We start from the raw sequence: 24,897 nt of genomic DNA, 5'->3' as shown, positions 1-24,897 counted from the left end.
GGGGATGAGGACTTCCTGAGAAATGGGGTGGCCCAGGTCATTAGCTGCTGCCTGGAGAATTCAGGGACCCCCTTCCTTCCTCCCCTCTGCCACCGGTTGACTCATTGTGAGCTCAGGCATTTCCCTGCAGCAGTGAAATGAGGAAATGGCTCTGACATTAGCACAAATGTCTGTTATGAACCTTTGAAAATGTGGGAAACAATGGAGAACAGACCAGAGCTCACCTGTCATTCCAGCACTCAGAGCAAACCACCTCTCCAGCCGGGGTCCGCCTTCCTCACAGGCAAATCTAATCCCGACCACCCCCTCGCGTGCGTGCTGTTGGGCAAAGCCTTTCCACGCAAATATTTCTTATTTAATTAGATTTCTTTGTGGGGATGTAATATCCCACTTCCTGGCCATCTCATCATCCACTTGCTGTTTCCGAATCCTGCTAGGAGAAGTGCCTCATGAGCATCGGTTCCCTTGGCTGCCCTGCCCGGTGCCCATGCTCGGCTGCTCAGAGGCTGACATCCAGCTGAGCCACCAGCCAAGGGCAAGGCTGGGCAGGAAGGGTCGAGAGTCATGGACGCGTGTGGTCTTTCACTCGGGATGTATTTATTGAGCATTTACCAGAGGCAGGCACCACCCCAGGGGCTGCAGGTGCAAACACAGAAAAGGTACAACACACCTGGGATGGTGCTTGAGCACTTGGGAGGGAACCAGTGGTGCAGCCAGCAGGCATGAAGACCAGCAGGTACAAACTGTCATTCCTACGTGGTAAATGCGGTGGGAAGAATGAACCAAGGCACTGGCGTCAATGATGCGAGTGTGGGAGTTTGTGTGTGTGTGTGTGGGGGGTGTGTGTGCGGGTCGACAGAGTCCAGCAGAGGCCAGAGTGTAGGGCCATGGATGGGACTCCGTCTCTTTATCCATGTGGCCAGGACATGACGGGACCCAGTTGCACAGATTGGGGTGGACCATGTGACCAGGGCCTGAGGACTGAAGTGTGTGGCTGGTGTGGAACCGGATACACTTTTGGGTACACTGTGCTTGTCACAGCCAGCCCTGGTGCTGCAGGGAGAAGGGACAGTCTGGGCAGAGGTCACATGTCCTGCCCTTTCCATGTCCATGCCCAGCTGGCCCTGAGACACCTTCCTGCCTGTCCCACCTCTCTCCCTTCACAAACGCAGAGCCCCCACCCCAGGACCCACTGCCCATGGAGCAGGACTGGAGGGAATCCACTGTAGTTTGGGAAAACCCTGCCAATTTAAAACAAAAGCAGTTTTAAAACGAGCCCAGCATCGGGTGTGAGTGGACCGGGAGCCTCTATTTCCAGCCACGCGGGCACCGTCGGCCAAGCCTTTGGGCAGCGCAAGTTGGTCACTGCTGGACCACTGTCTGTTTCACAGGCCAAGCCGGGGACAAGCCCAGCACTCTGTCATTTCTCCTGTGTAAGGGCATGTGAGACACGTAGCGTCAGAGGAAACAGGAACTCAACACAAGGAACGGGCAAGAAATGTGGCTGGAGCCAGAGTTCTGGCCCTTCTACCCCAGGACACCCTCCCACTCGCTGGGGCCTTTGCTCTGGACCAGGGGTGGGTAAACTTTTTGACTCGAGGGCCACAATGGGTTCTTAAACTGGACCGGAGGGCCAGAACAAAAGCATGGATGGAGTGTTTGTGTGAACTAATATAAATTCAAAGTAAAGGAGCGGAGGGGAGAGCAAGAGAACCCTCTGCTCTTTCGGCTCCGCGGGCCGGATAGAACAGCTGAAGGGGCCGGATCCGGCCCGCGGGCCGTAGTTTGCCCACGGCTGCTCTGGACCCTCCCACCCTGGGCATCTCCACCTGCCTCCTCAGCCCAGTTGAGGAGCCCCTGCTGCCCAGACTTGCGGTGGTCCCTCGGCACCCCTGGGACTTCTGAGTCCTTGGGATGAGCTGATAGTGTACACCCCTCCCAAGGCAAAGTGGGGGGGGGGGTCTCTGTGGACGAGGGTGGGAGAACACACCGCAGTGTCAGCTGAGGGAGATTTGGGGTCTTCTTGTTCTACGTGCACATCTACATTTTCTACAGTGATCACCTGTCCCTGTGGACCATGGGGGAGGAAGCAACTGTCCTCTCCCATCCCAGGTTCTTCAGGCCCCTCTAATAATTAAATCAACATGAGACAGGTTAACGAGAGAAAACAACCACGTTTCATGCATATATATGTGCATACGGGGACCCCACATACAGGAGAGGTTCAGGGACAGACAGGGGAAATGAGGGGTATATGACGTTCTGAGCTAAGGCACCTGGGGCTTCAGAGGGGAGGAGGGCCATTGCAGGATGATAAGAAGATCAGATATCCAGTCCTTCCTATAGATAGGATAGGCCCTCCCCTATAGATAGGCCCCAAAAGTTATTTCTGGTGATAACTCTTATTATGGGCCAGGTCCCTAATTTAAATTCTTCTAGATAGTTGGGGGTGGTGGGGGTGCAGAAGTTTCTCTAGAGCCCAAAAGGTCTGGGTTGCCTTTCACTCATAATAATCCGCATACCACCCAGGCACTTCTTGGGGGGACTGGTCCTGAACCCCTACAGTAAATAAAGGGGAAAATGGAATTCTCATAAGAACGAGATGTGGGACGACATGCACGCACCCTCTCCCGCCTCCACCGTTGCCTCCTCCTGCCACTCCTGGGGCTGCTTGGTGGGTGCGGACCTCGCATCTCTTTTGTGAAGCACCAGCCGAGGAGACCGTGGCGCTCACCGTGGCGGACGAAAAGCCCAAGGAAGGAGTCGAGACTGAGAACAACGATCATATTAATTTGGAGGTGGCGGGGCAGGGTGGTTCTGTGGTGCAGTTTAAGATTCAGAGGCAGCCTGGCCAGCATGGCTCAGTGGTTGAGCATCGACCTATGATTCCCGTCAGGGTACATGCTGGGTTGTGGGCTCGATCCCCAGTAGGGGGCATGCAGGAGGCAGCCGATCAATGATTCTCTCTCATCTTTCTATCTCCCTCTCCCTCTCTGCCTCTCTGAAGTCAATGCAAACCAATAAAAATATATTTTAAAAAATTAAGAGGCATACTTCCTAGCAAACTAACGAAAGCCTATTGTGAATGGCAGGGTTTGTCAACGAGGCAGATCAGATTCCGACTTGACGGGCAGCCAATCAATGAAACACTGCGCAGTTGGACATGGAGGATGAAGGTACAAGTGACATGTTCCAGCAGCAGGCAGGAGGGGTCAGCTAACAAGGGAACCTGCTACTTTACTCCAGAACTTGGTTCCTACAGACCAAGAAGACATTCTCAATGAGAAAAACGCAATTTGGTTTCAACGCATCTGACTGCTACAGTATAGCTTTCTCGATTCTTTTGTTTTCCCCTTCCCATTCCTTTATTGGACATAAAGTAACTGATATATGTGCACAAAGCATTTGCCTTCTTTAGCACTAAATGGCCCATGGTATGTTTTGATCAACATCAAACGGAGATGGGTGGGGAAAATACTGGTTCTGTGGAAACCCCTTCTTTCTCCATGCGTGGAAGCTCATTCATCCAGCTCTCATCTTTATATCCCAGGGCATTATTTTGCTCTCACTGTTTAACAAAAGAACAACATAAAAATCCTTGCACACCTTGTTTGGAGAATTTTAATGTTTTTCATTTATCATTGTAAAACCAAGAACAATTTTCTAACTTTTTGTACGTAGCTGTTACATGTAGGGCAATCTGTCTTTAAGAAGAGATAAATTACTCTAAAAAGAAATGAATCCTAGATAGTTTTCCCTTCAAGTCAAGCATCTTGTATAAACATCTTCATGAGTGTTTCATAGTAAAAAGCCTTATTTTAGTACTTTTGTCATTGATAGCACTTTTCATTACACAAGGGTCTTTGAAGCTAGCCCTCCCTGCAAAGCCCCTAAAGGTGGGCTCACCCTGCCCTGGGGCCTCCAACCCAGAGACTAGAGAGGTGGTGATTAAGGGGGCAAACTGGAGAGAGGTGATGACGCCGGTTGGAGGTGGGGAGGACAGGAGGGACAGTAGGGAGGTACTGAATCCCAGGCCCCATGTGCACTGCCCTCCCCCTCCCAGCCGCTCCCTCCCAGAGCTGCAGATCAGCCAGTCACGCCTGCAGAGGCAAGTCCTCTGACTGCAGGTTTAAGAATGGGTGGGGCTGAGTGGCAGCAGGATGGGCCTGAGGGCAGGTGAGATGGAAGAGACCGAAGAGCTCCTATCCTTCAGATTTCTCCCCCGGAGCAGGGCTCAGGCCTGAGGCCTCGGACAGATGGTCAGGCAGATGGACAGGAACCACTCTAAGGAGTGCCGTTAGGACCGAGGACATGCCAACCACATGCATGAACACACCCCATACACGTGCATGTTACAGAAACGCACTAAACATAGGCACAAACAAGCACCCACAGATTCACCCACCCCGTCAGAAACAGACACCCCCCACACACAGGGGCCCCCACCCTACCCCTCCATCCATACAAAAAACAAAAGTTTTGCAAAAGAGTGTGCTAATCCTCGGCTCTATGAAATCCTCTTCATTTTTTAAAAAACGTGGGTGACCTCTAAGTTGATTTCTCTGCCCACCTTGTACCCTTGTCATGAAACCTAGAGAAAGACCCCAGGTTCCAGGACGATGGTGGAGTTGTGGGGCAGGGCCTGGGGCCAAGGCAGGGACTGGGTGGTGGTGGGGGGACCATGGGCTGCAAGCCAGGCAGGCCTCTCTGTGGCAGTGTGGAGAGCAGGGGCGGGAGGAGGTGCTAAGGGCAGCTGTCAGGTTGGTGGGCCCAGGGAGGAGGTGGTGGAGGGGCACATGGGGAAGGCTGCCTCCCTAGGGCATATGGCTGGGGCCTTGCCAGGGACAAGGTCTCTAGGCTGGTTGAGAAATGAAGTCTGGGATTGTCCAGCAGAATGTGCTGGGGGTGGGGGCGCAAGAGAGGTGCAGAGAGCCTTAGTGGGGTATGCAGCACAGATGCTGCTGAGGTCCAGGCAGGAGATGACCGGGCCAGGAAGGGATGTGGGGGCTGAGCAGGGCGTTTAGGAGTGATCCAGTAGGTTTCACAGAAAGTTAGAAGCCAAGGGTGATGGCACTGGGGCCTCTGTTTCCTGCAAGGGAGTGGGACGAGGTCCAGGACAATGCCAGGTAGTGTAAGAGGTCGGGTATGAGGGGTTCTCTGTGGAGAGGCCTGCTGGGTGGGTGTGAAGACAGGATCCCACGCACAGCTGCTGGGAGGACGGAGCTGAGACCGGGTCAGGAGCACCAGCCAAGGCGATGGAAACCAAGTGGACATCACTGGGGGTGGGAGGCTGGGAAGGCTGTGATGAGGGGCAGCTGGACCTCCGGGAGGGAGAGGGGCCCAGGCCCTGGGGGCAGGGGTGCACAGGTGGAGTGGGCCGGCCTTCTCAGCGACCCTCCCGGAGTCCTTCCCTCTTTGTAAAATGGGGCAGGACCCAGCGGAAGTCGCGGCCGGCGCTGTGGGGACGGCCACCTGAAGCCTCGTGGGGCACTGGGTCGTCGTGGGCGGCCGCAGGAGGCGGCGGTGGGCGCAGCGTGGGGAGCGCTACGGTTCTGGGCCTGAGCCTGCCGAGGCAGCGAGGCTGGAGCCATTACCTCGCGGCTAATGTGCTCACGAGGCTGGGCAGGAGCCCAGCTTCTTCCCCCTCCATCCATTGTCCCCCAGCGATAAACGCCTTTGTTCAAATCGCCCGTCTTCCCGCTGCCCCACCGGATTCAGGGCCCGAGGAAGACTCCTCTGGGGGCCGCGAAAGACACCTTCCCCAATAAAACCCGGGCCGGCTGCGTCTGTCCAGACCTTGCCCCGGGCTGGGAGCCCGGATCCCACGTGCGCCCCGTGCTGGGGCAGGACTGGCTCTCTCCGGGGGCGGGGGCGCGGGTGGACCGCGCTTGCTGGGGCAGGGAGGTGGGGAGAAAGCGCCCCACGCTACTGCGCGGGGTGCTAGGACCCGAGGGAGCGGCCGGTCACCTCTCCAAGCCAGGGGTTTGGCCAACCGTCCCCCAGCCCCAGCTCAACCCAGCCCACCTCCTGGTTCAGCCCGAAGTCCGGGCCCTGCTTCCCGGCCTCACCGCCCCGCCCCCTGCCCGCCCCCGCCTCGCGCCCCGCCCCGCCCCGCCCCCTGCCCGTCCCGGTGGCGGCCGGAGCGTGAGGGCCGAGCGGGCGCACCGCCGCGGAGGGTGCAAGATCCGCTGAGCAGACCGTCCGGGCCGCAGAGCATGGCGCCGAGGTGCGGACCGCGGGGCCGCGAGGCGGGCGGGGGCAGCGGGGTCGCACGGACGGGCGGGCGGGCGGGGGACGCGTGCGGAGAACTAACCTGTGGCATGTCGCCCGCAGGTGGCCCGGTCTGGGGCCGCTGCGGCGATGCCTCTTGGACGTGCTCCCACTTCTGGCCCTGCTGCTCCGGGTTCGCGCGGCCTCGGCGGAGCCAGGTAAGAACTGCGGGGACTCCAGGCCGCCCGCACCCCAGCGCTGTGTGCGGGTCTTCGGCGGTGCCGGCCTCCTCACCTCCAGCCCATCTCCGATTTGGTCCCAGGAGGCGGCCCCAGCTCTGCCCACGCGCACTGGTGGCTCGCGGGCGGCTGGCGGAGGAACGGGGTGGGGCCGCGGCTCTGTGTTCCGAGTGTCCCGCGCTGGCCATTCATTCTTCGGCTACAGGGGTTCGCGCTACCCCCGCCACCGCAGGATCCAGGGAGTGGACTGGGGTGGTGCGGGCCCTCCACGCCGTGAGTCCTTCGGCACCAAACTTCGTGACCAAACTTCGGCCACTCCGCAGGGAAGTTGGTGCACTCGGCGGTCCGTTCTGCCGGCCGAGGGCCACCGAGGGGCCGGGGCTGTGGCCGCGGGGACAGTTGTTAGAACTCGCGGTGGCTCTGGAGGCGCCCGCGCATCCACCGCTCGGGGGCCTGTGTCGCCGTCACTGGCTTCGTCCCCTCCCAGCTCCTGAGCGGCCTCAGTGGGTTGCGCCTCTGGGCTCCGGGGGTGACCGCGCCCGGGGCTGGCAGGTCTCCGGGGAAGACAGTGCGGTCTGGAGTGAAACCATTTAGTTTCCAACCTGTTGAGGCAAAAACTGCTCGCGTTCCCCAGGGCCAGCCTTTGTGCGTCGCAGGGGCCGCCAGGCTTCGGTCCCGCGGTTGCTGCGGTGTCGGGTTGCGAGCGGTCCCCTTTGATGCCGCTGAGCCTTCGGAGAACAATGCGCAGAAGTCCGTTGTTTGGCTGCGCTCGCCGCTTTTCCCGCGTGCGCCGCAAACTGTGCTGAGGGCGCCGTTCCAGGCGCGCTAACGCTCCCTCTGCCACTTGCTTCTGGGACTCTGGGACCCGGTTCCCGACCACGCGGGGCTGCCAGACCCTCTTCCTGACATGCCCAACAATGGCCCGGGAGAGGCGGTGTTGCGGGAGTGGAGGGATGCCAGACCCCAGGGGAGCCCCCGCCCCAGGGACCCGTGTTTGTGCCACTGGTAGACTAGGATGCTGTGCGGAGACGTTCGTGAGCCCTCTCCTCCTGGCTCCATTGAAAACAGGAAACTAACTGGTCACCGCCGAAGCAACACACCTGCTTGCCAATGCTTTCGAGGGAGGAGGCACCTGACTGGTGGCACCATTCTGGGGAGAGAAAAATGATATAATTTGTTACATTGTTTCCAGCCGGTTTAGGTTAAATAGCAGGGCAGACCTTTTTAAATAGTATGTTGTAAACATCTTCCAAAAGCACCTGCTGGTGGGTAGCAGGTAATTTCTTATCTACTCCAGGAGGGAATTGGGGGACGTTTGACCTTTCATGATTGAGTTCCTACTGACCCTCAGGGCCACTTGGGGGGTGATAGCCATGGCTTCAGGGCCCTTCCTGTCAGCTTACCAAGGACAAGGACACCCACAGGCCCAGACTCCTGCTGCTGGAGCAGGAATTTGTAAGCCTAAACCCTCAGGTATAAGCAGGTCACAGGGAGAAAAGTAGACACTGGAGGTTCGAAAATGGTGTGTGTTTTAGCTCCTGTCCCACCACCAGGGCTGCAGTGGGATTTATTGCAGAAGGGAGGAAGGAAGGCTAATGGGATGCGGCTCTTTCTGAACCTGGAGGTTAAAGCAGGAAGCAGGCTCAGCAGGGGGCTGTGGGCTGCCCATCCCCCACCCACCCGCCCCTCCTGGCAGGGAGGACACAGGTTCCATACCCAGCTGGGACTGAGTCCCCTGGAATTGGGATGGTAATTGCTTCCCCGCAGGTGTTACCAAAGAAGAACTAACCTGTATGAGATCCTGACTTAGCAGGGGCTCAATTTGTTCTAGAAACCCTTAAAAAACATTCTAGGCCCAGTTTTCAGATTTGCACATTTTTTTTTCTGACCAAAAATGATGCACTTTTCCATGTCTCTGTCTTGCACTTGACACACAAAAAAAGTCTTGCTGTTTTGTGCAAGGATTGGTTCCGTGATTCTGATGCTCTGGAGTGGCATTTTGTGCATTTCCCCCACGAGGAAGCCTGGCAGAAGCAGGGGCTGAGCAGTGTTGATGACTCTGGAGGTTCAGTGTTGTGCCCCCCCCCCCAACTTTGCAGGTGGAAGTGTGTGGACTCACGGGTACTAAAATGGCCTTGGCCCCTGGGAGGTGTTCGTGAGTCAGAGTCAAGGCTGAGGCAGAGGACAGTGTCCAGCCTGGTCTCTCCCACATGTGACCTCAGCATCAGACTCTGCCAGCTCCCCCACCCCCCATTACTTGGGGGAGCTGCTGGATTGGGCTTATAAAACACAGCCAAGATCCGATGGCCCTGTGTTGGTGGCATCTGTCATCGTGCACCGAGGCTGATGGGAAAGAGGTTTAGTCCCAGGCTGGCGTGTTTCTAGGTAAAGCTGTCACCAGAGCTAACCCGCTGGGGAGTCTTCAGGGTTCAGGTGTGGGACCTCTAAGATAGTTTTGAATTTCAGCAAAACTTGTTTTTCAAGGTACTCCTGTTTTCCTTTAAAAGGAGAGGGAGGAAAGTCCTGAGCAAGGAAACCTAGAAGGAGCAAAACCGACTCCATCTAGAAACTGACTCCAAAGAGAGTGCACGTGGGACTCTGGGAGAGCCCTGCCCCACCTGCCTTCGCTTCACCTTAAAAAATACACATGTGCACACACACAAATGTGCATGCACATATGTGCACACATGTACATACAAGTGCACACACATACACACAATGTACATGCACACATGTATGCACACACCTGCACACACATATACTTGATTTCTCTCCACCAAAGTGTCTGGTTTTCTCTTCATCCAGACCAGTGGTCGGCAAACCGCAGCTCGCGAGCCACATTCGGTACTTTGGCCCCTTGAGTGTGGCTCTTCCACAACATACCACGTGCGGGCGCGCACGAACGGTGAGATTGAAACTTTGTGGCCCATGCACAGAAGTCGGTTTTCGGCTCTCAAAAGAAATTTCAATTGTTGTCCTGTTGATATTTGGCTCTGTTGACTAATGAGTTTGCCGACCACTGATCCAGACTGTTGAAAGGCGTGGTTCTCTGGGCCCCTGGGAGAGTGGGAGGGGCCCTGTGGGGTGTCAGTCCCGCTCTGGTGTGGGCAGTGGCACTGCCCCAGAACAGCTCCAGGCTGCAGCCCACGTGCAGCACAGGGAGAGGAGTCCCTTGATGCCCACAACTCAGCTGTCCGTCCAGAGTTGGGTGGCCCAGCTGCTTCTCAGGATGGTGCTGCCCACCCAGCTCCAAAGGGCGCTCTGTCAGGCTCTCCATGCTGCTGAGGTCAGGGCACACTGGGCCCCTGCAAGTCTTGGCATTGGAGCGTGTGTCAGAGACCCTAGTCCACCCTGATACTTTTTCCATGAGGCAGTGAAGGAAATAGGGCAAAGCCCAGTCTTCTGATTCCATGTGTGCAGCAAGCCGCCTCATCCCTCATGGCATCAGGGCTAAATAGGAAGGGCCAGTCAGCTGAGGGGTGGCATCCAGGATGGGAGCTCAGGGGTCCGATGAGAGTGTGGCTGGAGCAAGCTGGCCTCGCTGCAGCCCTGACCGATGAGCAGGCCCCAGGCCAGGTCTGCCTCAGTGACCCCTCCCACAAGGCCCACCTGCAGAGGTGTCCCTCTCCTCTCTGAGGAGGCTCTGGGTTAGCTGCTAGCTGTGGGAACCAGATGCTGCCCAGACGGCAGCCCCTCCCACTAGAACACAGCTGGCTAAGCAGCAGCTGTTCCGTGCTTCAGGCACCAGCCTGGTTGAAAGTGGGCATCACAGGACCTGACACGTAAAACTCCTTGAAATTTGATGCAGTTTGTGGGGAGGGAGATACAGTAGTGAAAAAACTAAAAGACATGTTTGGCGTGCTTATAACATTATTAATTTGGACACATTTGACAACAGTGGCCCAGAAAGACAGTGAGAACAGATGGGAGAGGTACCCATGCTCTTGCCTCAGAAGCTGCCTGGCTAGGTCACATGGTTCTCTGGGCCCTAGGTCTGCTATAGTTGATGGTTTAGGTCTGGGACCAGCCCTCTGCCAGATACCACAGGGCCCTGGCCCCTACGTGCCCCCCTTCAGTTCAGGAAGGAGCCAGCATTTCAGCGCAGGTCTGGATCCCCCTGAGGCAGCTTGGGGCAACCTGTGCCTGACCCTGCTCCAAGGCTATCTGGGGCTGCTCCCCGCCCCCCCCCTCCCCCGCCAACCTGCTCCCGTGAGCAGCAGGTGGTCACTTTGTAAAGCCACACAGTGTGTATAATACATGTGCATTATATTTTATACCACACATTGTGTCTCCATACACCATGTGGTGTGTCTCAGTGCCGGGAAGCCCCCAGTGGGCAGGGTGCTTTTCTGTTCTCCCCAGCACTGCCCAGTGCTGGCAAGGGTGGAAGAGGGATGCTGGCTGGCCGATGGCATACCTCATACTTTAGATTGGCGGTCCGGGCCACGCAGAACGGCTGTCAGAAGGAGCTTTTGATCACGGATGCGCTGAGTCAGATTCAATTTGGACGCTTCAGGGCAGAGTGTCTGCTCCACCCGCTGCGCCTGCAGGAGCGTGTCCTGCCTGCCGGCTCCTCCGGCACAGGCAGGCCCAAGCATGGCCTTTCTGGCTGGCCTCGGTGAGAGCCCAGAAAGGAGAGCCTGTGTGCCGGCCCGCTCATCTTTCTGGAATTCCACGCTGGCCGCCGGGGTCACTCCTGGGCTGATCTGTGATGAGGCTGGGTAGGGCGGGGGCCCCCAGGACTGGGCTGGAGTGACTGGTGGGCTCTGGCCACTCCTGGTGTTTGGAAGACCAGGAAGCTTTGTGGTGGGCATGAGCCAGTGTTAGGTCCAGTTGGCCCAGACACTGGCTATGGGTCAGGGTGGACCTTTACAGGGTGTTTCCTGGGAAGGGACATCAGACCAGAGCCAAAGGCTGGGGACCGGGCTGGGAAGCTAGTGGCTGGGCCTGTGTGACGAACATGCTCAGTGATGGGTTGCAGTGGCAGGGCCTGGGTCTGAGCTGCAGACACCCTGTGCTGTCGACGGGTTGATTGACTGCTTTTGGTAGAGCCTGGACGGAAAGTCTGTGATTTATTTAAATTTTTATTCTTTCAGTGTTTCCTTTCTTTTGGTCTGAAGTACTCACTTTTACATTTCGCACTATTCCTTTGAGTAGATTCAGAAACCTTTGAGACTGTCAGGCACGGGCAGCAGAGTCTCCTGTCTGCAGAGGACCTGCTAGCACGGCCGTTCTCTGTGACTGTGAGAGGCGCCCCTCTATTTTGGAGTGATTGGAGCTGGTGTGAGAGCAGTGCTGGGAGGGCGCATCTCAGTATCCGTTAACCGCATCACGGTGCCCGCCATCCGAAGTGAGCGCCCTAGCCGGTTTGGCTGAGTGGCTAGTCTCGACCTGTGGACTCAAAAGTCTTGGGTTCAATTCCGGTCAAGGGTTGTGGGCTCGATCCCCAGTAGGGGATGTGCAGGAGTCAGCCGATCAATGATTTTCTGTCATCATTGATGTTTCTCTCTCTCCCTCTCCCTTCCTTTCTGAACTCAATAAAAATATATTTTAAAAAAGAAAAGAAGTGAGCTCCTGGGAGCACGCAGCTGGAGAAGTGCAGCTGGTTCAGCTGCTCAGTGGCTGGAGGTTGGATGGCCTCTGCCAGGCCCCGAATCCGTACGCCTCTCGGCCCCAGGGTGAAGGGAGAGCTTTCTCCACGCGAACATTTAGACACCAGGGGACTGCATGTTGTGAGGAATCAGGTGGTTCACGTGGATGCTGCTGCTTTGACTCTGTTAGGGCAAGAGTGGCCCTGCCCTGTGCAGTGTGTGTGTGTGTGGGGGGGGGGGGGAGCGGGTATGAGAAGATAGGATGTGACACTCCAGGACCCTCGACAGGCCTGCCAGCCAGCCAAGACCCAGCCCCCCAGGGGGCTTGGTGTAGGGTGGGCTTGGGAGAGGAGGGAGACCATCTGAGACTATCTTCTCTGAGGTCCCTTTGTTCTCTTGACCCCAAGGAGGCAATGCCTGTGACCTCTTCCAAGCTAGGGCTGAAGTGGGCAGGTGTCGGGCCAGCATTGCTGGAAGGCCTTACCGTCGGCTCCTGGCTGGTCCAGGGCTGGGACATGAGGGTGAGGCCTGGCTAGTTTCCCTGCTGGGTCCCATAGGGTGAGTCCAGTCGTGTAACTGCTTTGTCTCTCTGGCCATTGACCTGTTGCCTGTGTACATGACTGTGCAAGGTGCCCTGCCCCCCCCCTCCCCCCCCCCCCCCCCCGCAAAGAACAGGAGGCAGACCACAGAGTTTTCCCCGTGGGGGCCCTGCGATGAGCGAAGGATGAGGAAGGCGATGCAGATCGATTCCTGCCGGCCGGGCAAAGTGCGTCCATGGTGGGGTCTGGGTTTCCCTGGGTGCTTTGAGTCCTCACGCTCCTAACCTCGGGAGTCCCCGCAGCCAGCGTTGGGGCTGAGTGTGGGGGGCTGTGGATGGGGACTTCAGGGGACACCCCTCCAGCTGGGCATGTTAATTTATACTTGGCTTTCCCTGATCTGGGCGCTATCACTTTGAACATCTTGCTGATTTGACAGGTGGAAAACACTCTTTAAAGTGTTTCATTTTGTGTTTTCACTCATTAGTGAGGGTGATGTTCTAATGTATTCACTGGTGATTGAGGTTCTCCCTGGCCCTGACGTCCACTCTGGGTCTTTCCTTGAGGATTTCCGTCTGCTCGTGGTGTCATCTCTGCAGTGGCAGATTTTGCATATTTTTCGAGTTTGTGAGCAGCCGTCAGCAGGGGATGTGGTACTTCCTAAAGCATTAGAGTTGTTTTGTTTTGTTTTTTCTCTTTAATTTCTATGCCCTGCCTCTTAGAGGGGACACAGGTGGTGAGCACGGCTCAGGGACCACGGCTGGGCTTGCATTGCAGGGATGATGAGGGGTAGTGAGGATTCCGTGAGCGCAGGTGTGCAAGGCTGGTGAGCAGTGCATGTGGGCGGGGGGGCACATACTACATGTCAGCTGTGATCTTTTTATTTTTAAAATGTGTTTTTATTGATTTTAAAGAGGGAGGAAGGGAGAGGGAGAGATAGAAACATCGATGGGAGAGGAACATCCGTTGGCTGCCTCCTGCACACCCCCGACTGGGGATTGAGCCCGAAACCCTGTCTCTGCTCTGTGAATGGGGAGGATGGTGGTTCCTCCCAGGCTTAACAATAGGGACCCCACACCACATGTTGGCTTCCTGGGATGTGGCTTTCTGGGGTGCATCCTGACCACCCCTCACTGGGCTCTGAGGACACACGATGGGGAAGGCTCTCACCCAGCCATCAGGGCAGGGCCTGTGTGCGCTGTGAGCTGGAAATGGGTTCATGTGACCGGCACGTGGCTGTGGGCTGTGCCCACTGAGACCATCATATATTGGATGGAGCCCACTAGCTCCCGTCACTGAGTCCTCCAGGTGTTCTGGGCCACGCAGCCGCATGGCCACGCCCACCCCACACACTGCCGGGATCCAGGGAGCACACACCTGCCTCTGCTTGTTGGGTCTGGTTACTGGGCTGCTGCGTTTTTAAACATAAAATCTCCTGTTGAGATTCCACAAGGCTGTCAGGAGACACCTGAGAAGTTGGGCCTCTTGTCCTCCCTGATTGGGTGGGGAGCCGTCCGGCAAACAGGCTTGCCCGTGGCCTGTGGTTTGTAAATCTGGACGGAGCCTGATGTGGTGCCGTCAAGGACAGCTCAGAGGACAGCCTTCAGCTTCCTTTCTGTCACCTGTCCCATCGACTTCCAACCAGAAAGAAGGAAAGATGTCATTAATTTCTACCTGCGGGGTCCTCTTCACCTATCCCTGGGTGTCCAAACGGCTCCCTGTACTCCACGGCCCCCAGGATCCATCCCCAGGGGTCCCTGGCTCAGACACCTTTCTCCCCTCATGTTCATTCTCAGGGTTTTAAAAAGGCAGGTTTGTCTTGGCTGGTGCTACTAAGTGGTTAGAGCACCGGGTTGTGCACTGAAGGGTTGAGGGTTTGATTCCTGGTCAATGGTTGCGGGTTCACTCCCCCACCCCTACCCATGATTGGGGCATGTGTGGAGACAACCAATCAATGTGTCTCACATCAATGTTCGTCTCTCTCTTTCTCTCTCCCCCTCTCTCCCACCCGCCCCCCCCCCCCGCTTCCCCCCCTTTCATTCTCTCTGAAAAGCATTGGAAAAAATATCCTCAGGTGAGGATTAACAATAACAACAACAAACAAAAAAAGGCAGGTTCCCCCAGAGCTCTCCTAGGATAGGGTTGAAGGGGCTCTGGTTCCAGGCAGGCAGGTGTCCAGTGGAGCTGGGAGAGGCTTTTTCTAAAATAATAACTATTTCAGCTGAACAGCTTCTGTCACCCCTAGCATGGGGCCACAGTGAGCTTGGAGGGGTGGGAGGCTTGAACCAGGGATGGAGGTGGTTGGACTGAGAGCGATGAGTGGGGCCCAGCCAGTGGAGATGGCCCAGTGGAGGGGGCCCTGCCGGGTGCAGTGCTGACTGCTAATGAGGCCCCTGGTGTGGGGGCTGTCCTGGGCTCGGGGCCTGCGGGCCTTCGTAGGGCCGCCTGGAGTGTTATCCTCCACAAGGTCAGACAGTGACCCGCCCTTCTGTTTTTGGAGAATTAGACAAATGGTACAAAAGCAGGTTCCCACAAAGTACCAAATGGCCAAGACCCCAGAAAGAGTTTATGAAGTAAAGCTGACCGGGTGTGCAGGGCACGAGGGGATGGGTGCTGTGAGCCCTCGGCCATCGGATGCTGCGATGGCCTTCTGTTGTCTGGATGGTGAGTGGGAACCGGGTGCCAGGCTGGCTTACTTAGGAAAATGGCCGAGCTGGCCACATGCAGGAGGCTGTGCTCCCGAGACTTTTTAAGTTACATCTGTCCTTTGCCTCCATAGATTGGACATTTTCAACCTGTTTTTGGTGCGGGGACCTTTTCTGAGTTCATGCCTTTAGCAGAAGCAGAGGACATCCCGGCGAGGGGGCAGGAGCTCAGCTTGGTCCTGTGGGCAAGGAGGGCAGCACAGTGCAGGGGCTGCATGTGTGTGTGTGTGGTGGTGTGTGTGGGGGGGCGCGTTGGGAGCTGGCAGCGGCCCAGGGGCTTTCTGGGTACAGGTAGCTCTTATTCCTACTCCCACTTCCTGGGCCTGTCTTGGCTCAGCAGCACCAGGGCTGGCCCAGCAGGACAGGCCAGAGGGCTGGGGCCATGGGGAACCTGGGGGTCCTTTGTGAAATAGGCCTTCTGGGCCTGAGGGGCCTTGGGGAGGGCAGGTGTGAAGCTCCGCCTCAGGGTCTTGGGGTGGGGGAGCCACAGGGTGGCATTTCTCTGCTTAGAAGCAGAAATCCAGGGCTGCAGGACAGGCCTGGTGATTCTGGGCCACGTGACCCCCTCCTGCATCCCCTTCCTTCGTAGTCTGTCACCCTGGCTGCCGAATGGCCCAGCCAGCAGGTTTAAGTGCTAATGACTTGGGCTGTTAAATCTCCCTGGTGAGCAGAGGAGTTGGACAGCAGTGCTGTAGCCCACCCCGCCCGTGCAGAACTTTAACCAGAGGGAAGGTGGGTCTGGGTGGAGGACATCTCAAAACCCCATCATCCTGCTGGGCCCGTAGCACGTGGGAGAGACTGCACGTGGAGGTCAGGGAGGCTGGTCCCCAGGACAGGTGGGACCCCTCAGAGCCTTTGCCGAGCCCCGTGCCGAGGGAAGGGATCTGGCCCACCAGGTTCTGTTGTGCAATTTTAATGATTTTTAATTTCATTTGTGAAATTATGCAAGTCAAACAGGAAAGCACACCGTATTTGAAACAACACAGGACGCATGGCCCCAGTGCCTCCCCGAAGGTTACCCTCCAAAGCCAGCTCACAACTCCAGATTTCACATACTCCGCTGGGGGCTGGGCTCACGGGGTTCTGAGACGTTGTTTAGTTGCTTTTATGGGTGGAAAGAAAAACGAGAGATCAGCTTCTGGAGAAAAACGAAATTGGACACAAATAGCACAGCCCTGGGCTAGGCCACATGTGGGGACAGGTTCTCATGGGTTTAGGCACCCACAGACCCCCGGGGTCCACTGGAGTCCCACACTGGCCCCTGGGCAGGAGGTGAGGGAGGGAGCCACTGGTGGACACGGAGCACCTGGCAGGCCCCTCTCCTGGCTGATATGCCCCGGCACCCCGGCCTGCAGGGAGCATGGGCAGCACAGAGTTAATGGGCGCCTCCCCGCGGGTGTGAGGGGCACCGGGAAGCCAGGATCTGGGAGCTCTTTCATCGCCAATTGCCGATTGAAGACGGGTCGTCCCCTGGGATGAAAGCCCCTTTGTGCCCAGCCTGGGCGCAGCTTGAAGTCCTGGGCTGGCTCTCACGCACCCCCAGAGCAGGTAGTGGATGGCCCTCTCGCTGCAGGAATGTCCCCATGAGGCACCGCAAACAACCTCCTCCTTTATTCGTGCTATCAGCTCACGATGCCTGACGATTTGGGTCCCAATTATATCTAGAGAAGGAGGGGAAAGGTCGTGCTGTCTAGACACTAATCCAGCGCGATTCCGTTTCTTCCTGGGCCTGTCTCCTGGCAACAGGATTATGGCTGGCATTCCCCAGGCCCTGTGAGAGTGGGGGCCCCACTCCTCCTGCTCTCCGGAACCTTCTGGGGCCAGCAGTGGGGTGTGGGCAGGGAAGGCTGCATGGAGAAGGCCTGCTGCTCTTAGGCTGGTCACCAAGGGACCCTGGGCTGGGCTGGGGTCAGGGAGGCCTTGCAGTGAGGGGAGCCCCGGTGTTTGCTGGAAGCGGTGTGTGCTGAGTGCCCTGCTCCCAGCCCAGTTCCATCAGCCCTGCCACATATGCCTGCCTTCTGCCAGTAAGGGCACTTGGCTAATGCCCCGTCTGAGCTACTTACCCTTGTGCTTACCACCCCCCGCCCCCCGCCTCCCGCCCAAGTTGGAAGACGCCAGCCCTTGCAGCTCCAGACGGGCTCCCACAGGGTCCCCAGTAGCATCTACACTGGTTCCTACTGTGTGAGGTTAGTTGCTGCCTGGGGTACCCTGCTTAGCACCCTCTGGGCTTCTGCTGGGTAGACGGTGTCCCGGAAGCATTTGCAGCTTTTGCCAAAAATTTAATCCTGTGCAGAGCACTTACAAGTTTCCTGCAAAGGGACCTGGGAGGCAGAGCTGCCATCCAGCCGGGAGGAGCAGCAGGGGGTGATGGTCACAGGGGTTGTAGCAATTGGAGGGCGGGGGGAGGGTCCAGTGAGTGGAAGCTGGGGGTCAATTAGTAACAGGGCTCCCCATTTCTCTCTAGCCTGGCAGACAGCTCCAGGTGGTCTACAGGGCCTTCTCTGTCAAGGCTGTTTTAGGGAGGCATCAGTCAGGTCCCCTTATACTCCCTTGTGTCCTGGCTCTGTCACGTGCCCCCATGCATCCCTGGGGGAGGCCTGAGGTTGGGGGTGCAGAATGTGGCTGAGCACATGGCGCCCCTCCCTCCTGAAAGTAAGGGGGTGGTGCCCCTCCCCTCTGTGGGGTTTGGGCTACCGCTCTGCCTGCCTGCCTCCCAGACAGACCCCTCTGACCTTAGAGATGGAATCATTGGTAGTTAGCAAACAAGAAGGTGGGTTCTTCTCTCCTTGCCTGTCCTGCTCTTCATCTGATGGGGAAACGTCTGCCTTTGCAGGCCCTTCTCTGCCTCCCGCCTGCATGAGACATAAGGACCAGCAGGTACACGAACTTAGGTCATTTCAAGGTCGGCCATGCACTCGTGGTGCCTTCCTGATAGGGAGATCCTCACTCCTGCGAGCTCCCAGGAATTGGGGATGATGGGGGAGCTGGCGGGGGGGCCTTTCAGATCTTGACACCAAGGCCAGGGACCAGCTTTAGGGGAGACCAAGTATACCACATGAGTGTTTTCCACAGGTCCTCTCTGGGATGGCTGTGCCTTTGGGGTCTCCGAGCACTCGCACCGACTACATGTGCAGGAGCCCCTGACCTTCAACTTGGGGCCACTGCTCCCTTTATTCCCACAGTTTGGTGGTGGTCCCCCACCCCCATTCCATTATGCTCACACACACTCACAGACACAGCCATGCTCACACATGCTGACATACACATGCCCTCACACACAGACACACACTTAACACAAGCCAACCTTGAGGCTTAACTGGAGTGGAACCTGCACCCCAGGAATTGGCTCAGAGGCCACACTGGGCATCCCCTCTATCCCGTGCACGCTCCCCTCCCTCTTGAACTCAGCTTCCTCCCATGCTCTTCAGCCCCCCCATAACCCCCTCATCCCAGACGATACCCCCCACCCCTGCTCTTGACCTCACCTGCCTGTCCTTGGAGGTGCTGTTGTAGCTGGGAGCCCAGGCAGGGGTTCCTTCGCTGGTCACTGGTCCCACCTAGACAGAAGAGACTGCAGACCCCCCTCACCCCTCCCCAAACTCCCTTTCCGCCTCTCTGCCGTCTGGGAAAGAGACTGTAGGTGGTGGTCCAAGGGGCACTGGGGGACCTATCCCTAGGGTCCTATCCCTACCATTCGAAACTCTGATTTGAGATTGCACTGGCTTCACGAACTGTTATGCTGCCTGGCAAACGCCTCCACCTGGACCTGGCACCTGCACCCTCTGCTCCAGGTGCTGGCCTTTGCCCTGCCTGCCTGGTGCCCTGGGCATCAGTGCCCTGGCTGAGTCCTCCCAATAGGACGGGGCCACCTTCCCAAGCAGGGCCTGCAGCCTCCTGGTACATGGTGTGCCAGGCACACAGCAGGGGCTCAATAAATGCTTCCCAATGGATGGATGGAGGGACTTTTGAATGAGGGGTTTTATGAAAAGCTCACGAATTAGGCCAGAGGTGTCCTCGGTTCCCTGCTCTAAGTGCGTGTCTGAGGGGCGCAGGCCACGGCGTCAGTGGCAGGTAGGCGGGATGCAGAGGCATTCCGCACCTCCAGGTCACGAGGGTCTCCTGGGTGGGTTCTGAAAGTGGTTGCTATGGAGCTGCGGGAATACAAAGGGGATGTGGGAAGCCGGGCAGAGGGACCTCCTTCACCATTTGGCCTGGCCCCTCTTGACAGCGGCCGGTGGATGCTAGTCACCAGCTGGTCATGATGGTCATGAGGCTGGAGGCCAGGTGGGGGCAGGAAGGGCTGACACACGTCTCAGGGCCCAGTGAATGCTCACGGGCCAAGCGAGAGCCAGCGTTGTCCTTCCTGGGAGGGTTGTCCTTCCTGGGAGGTGGCTGTCCTGTGGGGAGCTCCTCCGCCCTGGGGGCAGTTCCTAGAAGGCCAGGAGGCTGTAGGTGTCCTTGCTTGCAACCCCCCGCTGTCATCGCGGCCTTCCCTTCTCTGTAGGAGCTGGAGTTGGGAAGCCCCGTCACTAAGCTCGGGATTGAGAATGATGACACCCAGGTCCTGGAAACTTGATTAGTCACGCCTTTTAGTGTGTGTGCCTTGGAGTGTCACCTCCCCTTTTCCTCCCAGAATGTGGTCAGGTGACTTGGAGAGAGACAGATGTGGGAGCTGCCGCCCGCTGGGAGTTTCCCAGGTGGATACAGGACCACAGGAGGTCAAGTCCAAGTGCACAGACCAGCTTGGGTGACTAGGGTGCGTGTGCTCACTTGACTTCATTCAGGACAGTGGATCAGCCTCATTCTCCGAGATCTTGTCTCCGCAGGGTCAGCCCAGGGCAGCACTTTCTCCCTGTTCCTGCTGCGGGGCCCGGGCCGTGAGTCACCAGGTTGATGCTGAGGTAGTACGCTCAGACTTGACCAAACATTAAGTGGCCAGATCACACACACACACACACACCCCAGTTTTTTGGAAGAAAGACTTCGTTTTTACCCCAATGATTGTCAACAGCAGTCTGTGTCTGTCCTCCTGCAGTGTTCGGGGGTCCCAGGGCGGCTGGGGCCGTGGGAAGACCCCAGACTCAGGAGTTGCTGAGACTCACTCGGGGTCCTGGTGGTGGAAGGAGCTTCCAGTGGCAGGGCCTCCCTCCACTCACTGGCAGCCCCAAGAGGCATCCATCCCCTCCTCCCACCCGCGGGCGCTGGCCGGGATGCTGCTTGGTGAGGGTGTGGGTCGGACGCCGCCGCCTCCTCCTGGGCAGGCCCCCTCCTGCCCCTGGCCCATCAGCCTGACCTCACTGCCTGCGTGTCAGGGCACCGCCGTCCTCCCCGGTGGGAGGCTCTGGGTGGCCGCCAGGGCTGCGGGGCCTCTGCGCTGAGGTTGGGCTCCATTATTGATGTGTGGACTGGCTCTGGTCCGCTGGACCCGTGGTTTGGTGCCTCAGCTCCTCTGCTGGGCAATGGGGTCCCACGGGCCCTGAGTAGCCAGCGCTGTTAGCTGCCCTGAGTCCTACCGGCTCCGGGTTCTGATTTCTGTGCTCAGTAGACGGTTGGCTCTGACTTCTTGGCAGTCAGCTCGGGGAGTGCTGGGCCTGCTGCTGCTGCTTCGGGGCTGACAGAGCAAGGTGAGGCCTCGGGATTGGGCTCAGGAATTTGGACTGGCACCTGAGCCATGAGCTCAGGTCTGACTAACAGCTCTGACTAAGGAGGAGCCGAGCAGCTGTGACTCACAGCCCTGGGGCTCCAATGGCTCCAGCTCCTCCACAGCGAAGGCTGCTTCCCAGCTGCTTCCTGGCAGCTTCTCCGAGTCCTGCAGGGTGGCTGTGCTCATGTCCCCTCCCCTGTGCAGCCCTCCTGCTGCCCTTCCTGTCCCTCTGTGAGCACCCCTTGTCGTGCTGCAAGGGATCAGGGCCCAGGTGCCCGCGGGGCGTGAGCAGTGAGTGGGTGAGTGAGGCTGTTCACCTCCAATGTGTTGCATGGGGGGCGACCACCCTCAGCCCACTGGGTGCAGGTGGTGACTGGTTGGGTGTGGCCAGGGCTGGGGACTGGAGGTCAGGAGACTCCAGGATATGAGGGGGCGGTTTTCATGTGCATACTGTGCTCCCTCTCCTTGGGTGGGGAACAATCGGATTCCTTTTCATTGTAGTGAAATTCACACAGCAAAACATTAACCATTTTAAAGTGAACCATTCAGTGACCTTTAGGACATTGACAACGTTATCCAACCATCCCTATCTCTAGTTGCAGAACTCTGTCTGCTCCAAAACACTGCCTGTTGTCAGTCAGTCCCTCCCTCCCCTCCCCCAGCATCTGGCAGCCACTGACCTGCTTCTGTCTGTGGATTTGCCCCCATGGGATCCTACACTGTGTGTCCTTCCAGGTCTGGCTTCTGTCACTGAGCATCATGTGTCCATCTATACTACAGTCTGTCAATGCTTCACTCTTTTTCCTGGCTGAGTAATACTCCACTGTACATTCTTTAACTTTTGCCTTAGCTGGTGTGGGTCAGTGGATAGAGCATAGGCCTGCCAGTTGAAGGAGCCTGGGTTTGATTCCAGTCGAGGGCACATACCTCGGTTGCAGGCTTCTCTCCAGCCCAGGCCCTGGTCAGGGCACATGTAGAAGGCAACCAATTGATGTGTTTCTCTCTGTCTTTCCCTCTCTCTCTCACTCTCTCTAAAATCAATTGAAAAATATCCTTGAGGGAGGATTACAAAATAATAATAAAATAAAATCTTCAACTTTTAAAATAAATTTTTTAAAATATGTCTTTTCAATTGATTGTTTAGAGACAGGAAGGGAGAGAGATAGAAACATCAATGAGAGAGAAACATCCTGCACACCCCCCACAGGGCAAGCTGGCAGCCTGGGCATGTGCCCTGACGGGGAATTGAACCTCTTGGTCCTGGGTTGATGCTCAACCGCGGAGCTACACCGGCTGGGCTGAAACAATTTTTATGTAAAGGGAACATCTCTAGACTGGGGCTGGGGCTTTTGAGCAGGTGACCCAGGCAGCACCCCGGGCAGGCAGAGGGAAGCAGGCGCTCCCTGGGCTGCGCGCCATTCTGGGCGGTTACTCAGTGGCTGCCTAATTGGGGTTCTGTGCAGACACCGTCCTGCTGGGTCCGTTTACCGTCTCAGCTGCTGCTTCAGCAACCTTTGTGAGTTGGTCACGGCTGCCATGTGACCCTCAGCTGCGGGTCCCCCGCGGTCCGCTCCTGGCTGCCTTGCTCCTCCTTCTACACGGATGCGGGGCCGGAATGTGTGTCCAAGGCGTGGGGGTTGGGCCCTGGGGGTCTTGGTGGTGTCCCTGCTTGTGCTGCAACTCTGTGGTGGGTCCCTTTGCCCTCCGGCAGGGCAGGCTGCTTGAAAGGATTAACATGGCAGGAAGGGGGGCCTCCCGACACCCAGAGGCCCTCAGCCACCGGCCTGGTTGCTGGGGAGGGGGTTCCAGGTGGGGTGCCTCAGCCTTTCCCCAGAGGAGGGGCTGGGCCCAGCCAGGGCAGGCTCAGGGTCACTCTTGGTAACCCTGGGTCCAGTTACAAAGGCGGGTAGAGAACGTGGGTGGCTGCCTAAGCCGATGAAAACCCAAGAATGTGGAGAGGGCTGGTCCTGGCCTCAGGTCTCGTGGTCCTCGGGTGAGATTGCTTTCATTTTTAGGCAGAGACCCCCCCGGGAGGCCTTCTATGGCTGGGCAGATTTCTGGCAGAAGCCCCTGGCCCCAGCCTTTCATCAGCAGGCCCTTAGTAGGGACAGGCCAGCCCAGGAAGCGGGGGTCACGAGGCCCCACCAGAATGGTCACGCCACGGTCACCTCACACACATGGCAGGTCTGCGGGTGGCGCAGGCCCGAGGCAGGGGATCAGGAGGAACCAACAGGAACGTGGGGGGAATGGGCACGCCCGCAGTCTGCTGTCCAGCAGGCGCCTGGTCATTTGTCTTGCAGGTGATTTATTTGCAGGGCTGGGGGCTGACATCCCCAGAGGTCACATTCCAATCATAACAGCTTATCTGGGCTGTCAGGCTGGCCCGGGAGGGGGTCTGAGACAGAACAGAGCTCTGCTGGTCTCTCCCCGCTCCATTCCCTCCGTGGGGTCTAAGGGCAGCAGGGAGGTGTTTACAGAGACCTCCCTTAAGCACCTACTGTGTGCAGGGACAGTGCTGGGCCCTGGGTCCCCCCACCTCCCATTGCTCACAGCCAGGGGAGGGCGGGTTAGGTGGGCAGGACCCACCCCACACACAGCCATGGGGTTCAGGGAGGCAACCCTGATGGCCTGGGGGAGGAGGACTCATTCCAGTGGAGGCTCTCGATGCCCCAGAAGAGGGTGACATTCTCAGGGCCTAGTCGTTGTGCTGGGTACGTGTCCAGATCCCATAGAACCCTCCCTGGGGCCCCAGGAGGACCCCCGGCTGCTCTCTGTGGCTTTCCATATTGGTACTTGATGCAGTTTCAGACACGGACCCAGGACTAGTGCAGGCGCAGCAAGGGCTGGGCCGGCTGGGGCACACGTGGGCGGTGGAGGAAGGGGAGGTGTGAGGCCATCCTGAGCCATGCCCGGCTGGCTCTGCATCCGTGGCAGGAGGCATGCACAGATGGCCTCGGGGACCCAGCCTCCATGTCTTCTGCTGACTTGGTCCAATCAAGGTGGGGTCAGGTGTGAATCGGTCAAAGACTTTCCTGCACTGAGAGCCGCAACCTCGAGCTGGGAGGACATCTGGGGGCGTCTGGGTCACCTCAGGCTGGGTCCCTGGGGAGGAGCACTCCAAAGGCCTCTTCTGAGATTGGCGGAGGGTCAGCCTACAGGATGGGCTGACACAGGACTTGTGATTGGGACCTGCTCCAGGTGCCTGCTGGGAAGAGGCAGCCCAGACCGCTCCGGCCGGAGCTCCCACCCTGCTTCACTTGCCAGAAGGACCCCATTGTCCGCCCACCAGACTTGGCCTCGAGAAATGTCCCCTCCAGAGCACCCTCATTGTCCCCTTTCCCTGTGACGACTGAGAAAACTCCCAATAGGCTCCAGAGAAAAGCGGCGATGCACAGATGTTAATCTTCTCTGAGACGACATGATCGTTTAGCCAAAGAAAATAATGACACCGGTTTCACTTTGAAAGGGGTCACGGACTCTCTTTAATGTTTGATTTCTTTTGACCTATAAGTATCGTAGGAGAATGAGGAGAAAGAAGCCGTCGTTTGTTCAGATGTCGGGAGGAAGTTTGGATGATGTGATGGAACATTTCGTCCAATCTTAAAAGTAAAGAAAAAAGTCTTCATTTTTATAGGTACAACCTTACAAAACTTGCAAATCCTAGGTCCTTGCTACCGGCCACATGTGTGGATGGGACCATCCTGGTCCCATTTGGGGGATGAAGGTGTTGAGCTGGGCTGGGCAATACCCTGGGAGGGACTGGGGGCTGAGAAGGTCTGTGAACTGTGCAGGCGGGTCCCCAGCAGACCCTTCACCGAACCCGGCTGGCCTTCATCAGGCTTAAACTTACCAAGGTGCCACCTGTAAGAACAGGCTGGGGACCCGGTGGGGAGCCACAACAAGATGCATTCCTGAGTCCTGGCTCCCCGTGCGCCTCAACATCTGCTTCCTTTAGGCCTCTGGCCAGCTGTG

At 57.6% G+C, this 24,897-nt stretch overlaps 1 protein-coding gene across 1 annotated transcript in view; it reads left to right on the top strand.

Annotated features, from left to right (window-relative positions):
- Positions 1 to 6,126: 6,126 nt before the first annotated feature.
- The window catches only part of COL18A1 (collagen type XVIII alpha 1 chain), an 84,981-nt gene continuing 66,210 nt past the window's right edge, over positions 6,127 to 24,897 (top strand). The window contains exons 1-2 of the mRNA XM_080656449.1: positions 6,127 to 6,226; positions 6,334 to 6,428. Of these exons, the coding sequence (XP_080512575.1) occupies positions 6,216 to 6,226; positions 6,334 to 6,428 (106 nt within the window). The 5' untranslated portion in view covers positions 6,127 to 6,215. The remainder of the gene's footprint in view (positions 6,227 to 6,333; positions 6,429 to 24,897) is intronic.

Source organism: Plecotus auritus (genome assembly GCF_963455305.1).
Source record: "Plecotus auritus genome assembly, chromosome: 2".
NCBI classification, from domain to species: Eukaryota; Metazoa; Chordata; class Mammalia; order Chiroptera; family Vespertilionidae; genus Plecotus; species Plecotus auritus.
This window is presented reverse-complemented; position numbering and strand designations above follow the sequence as displayed.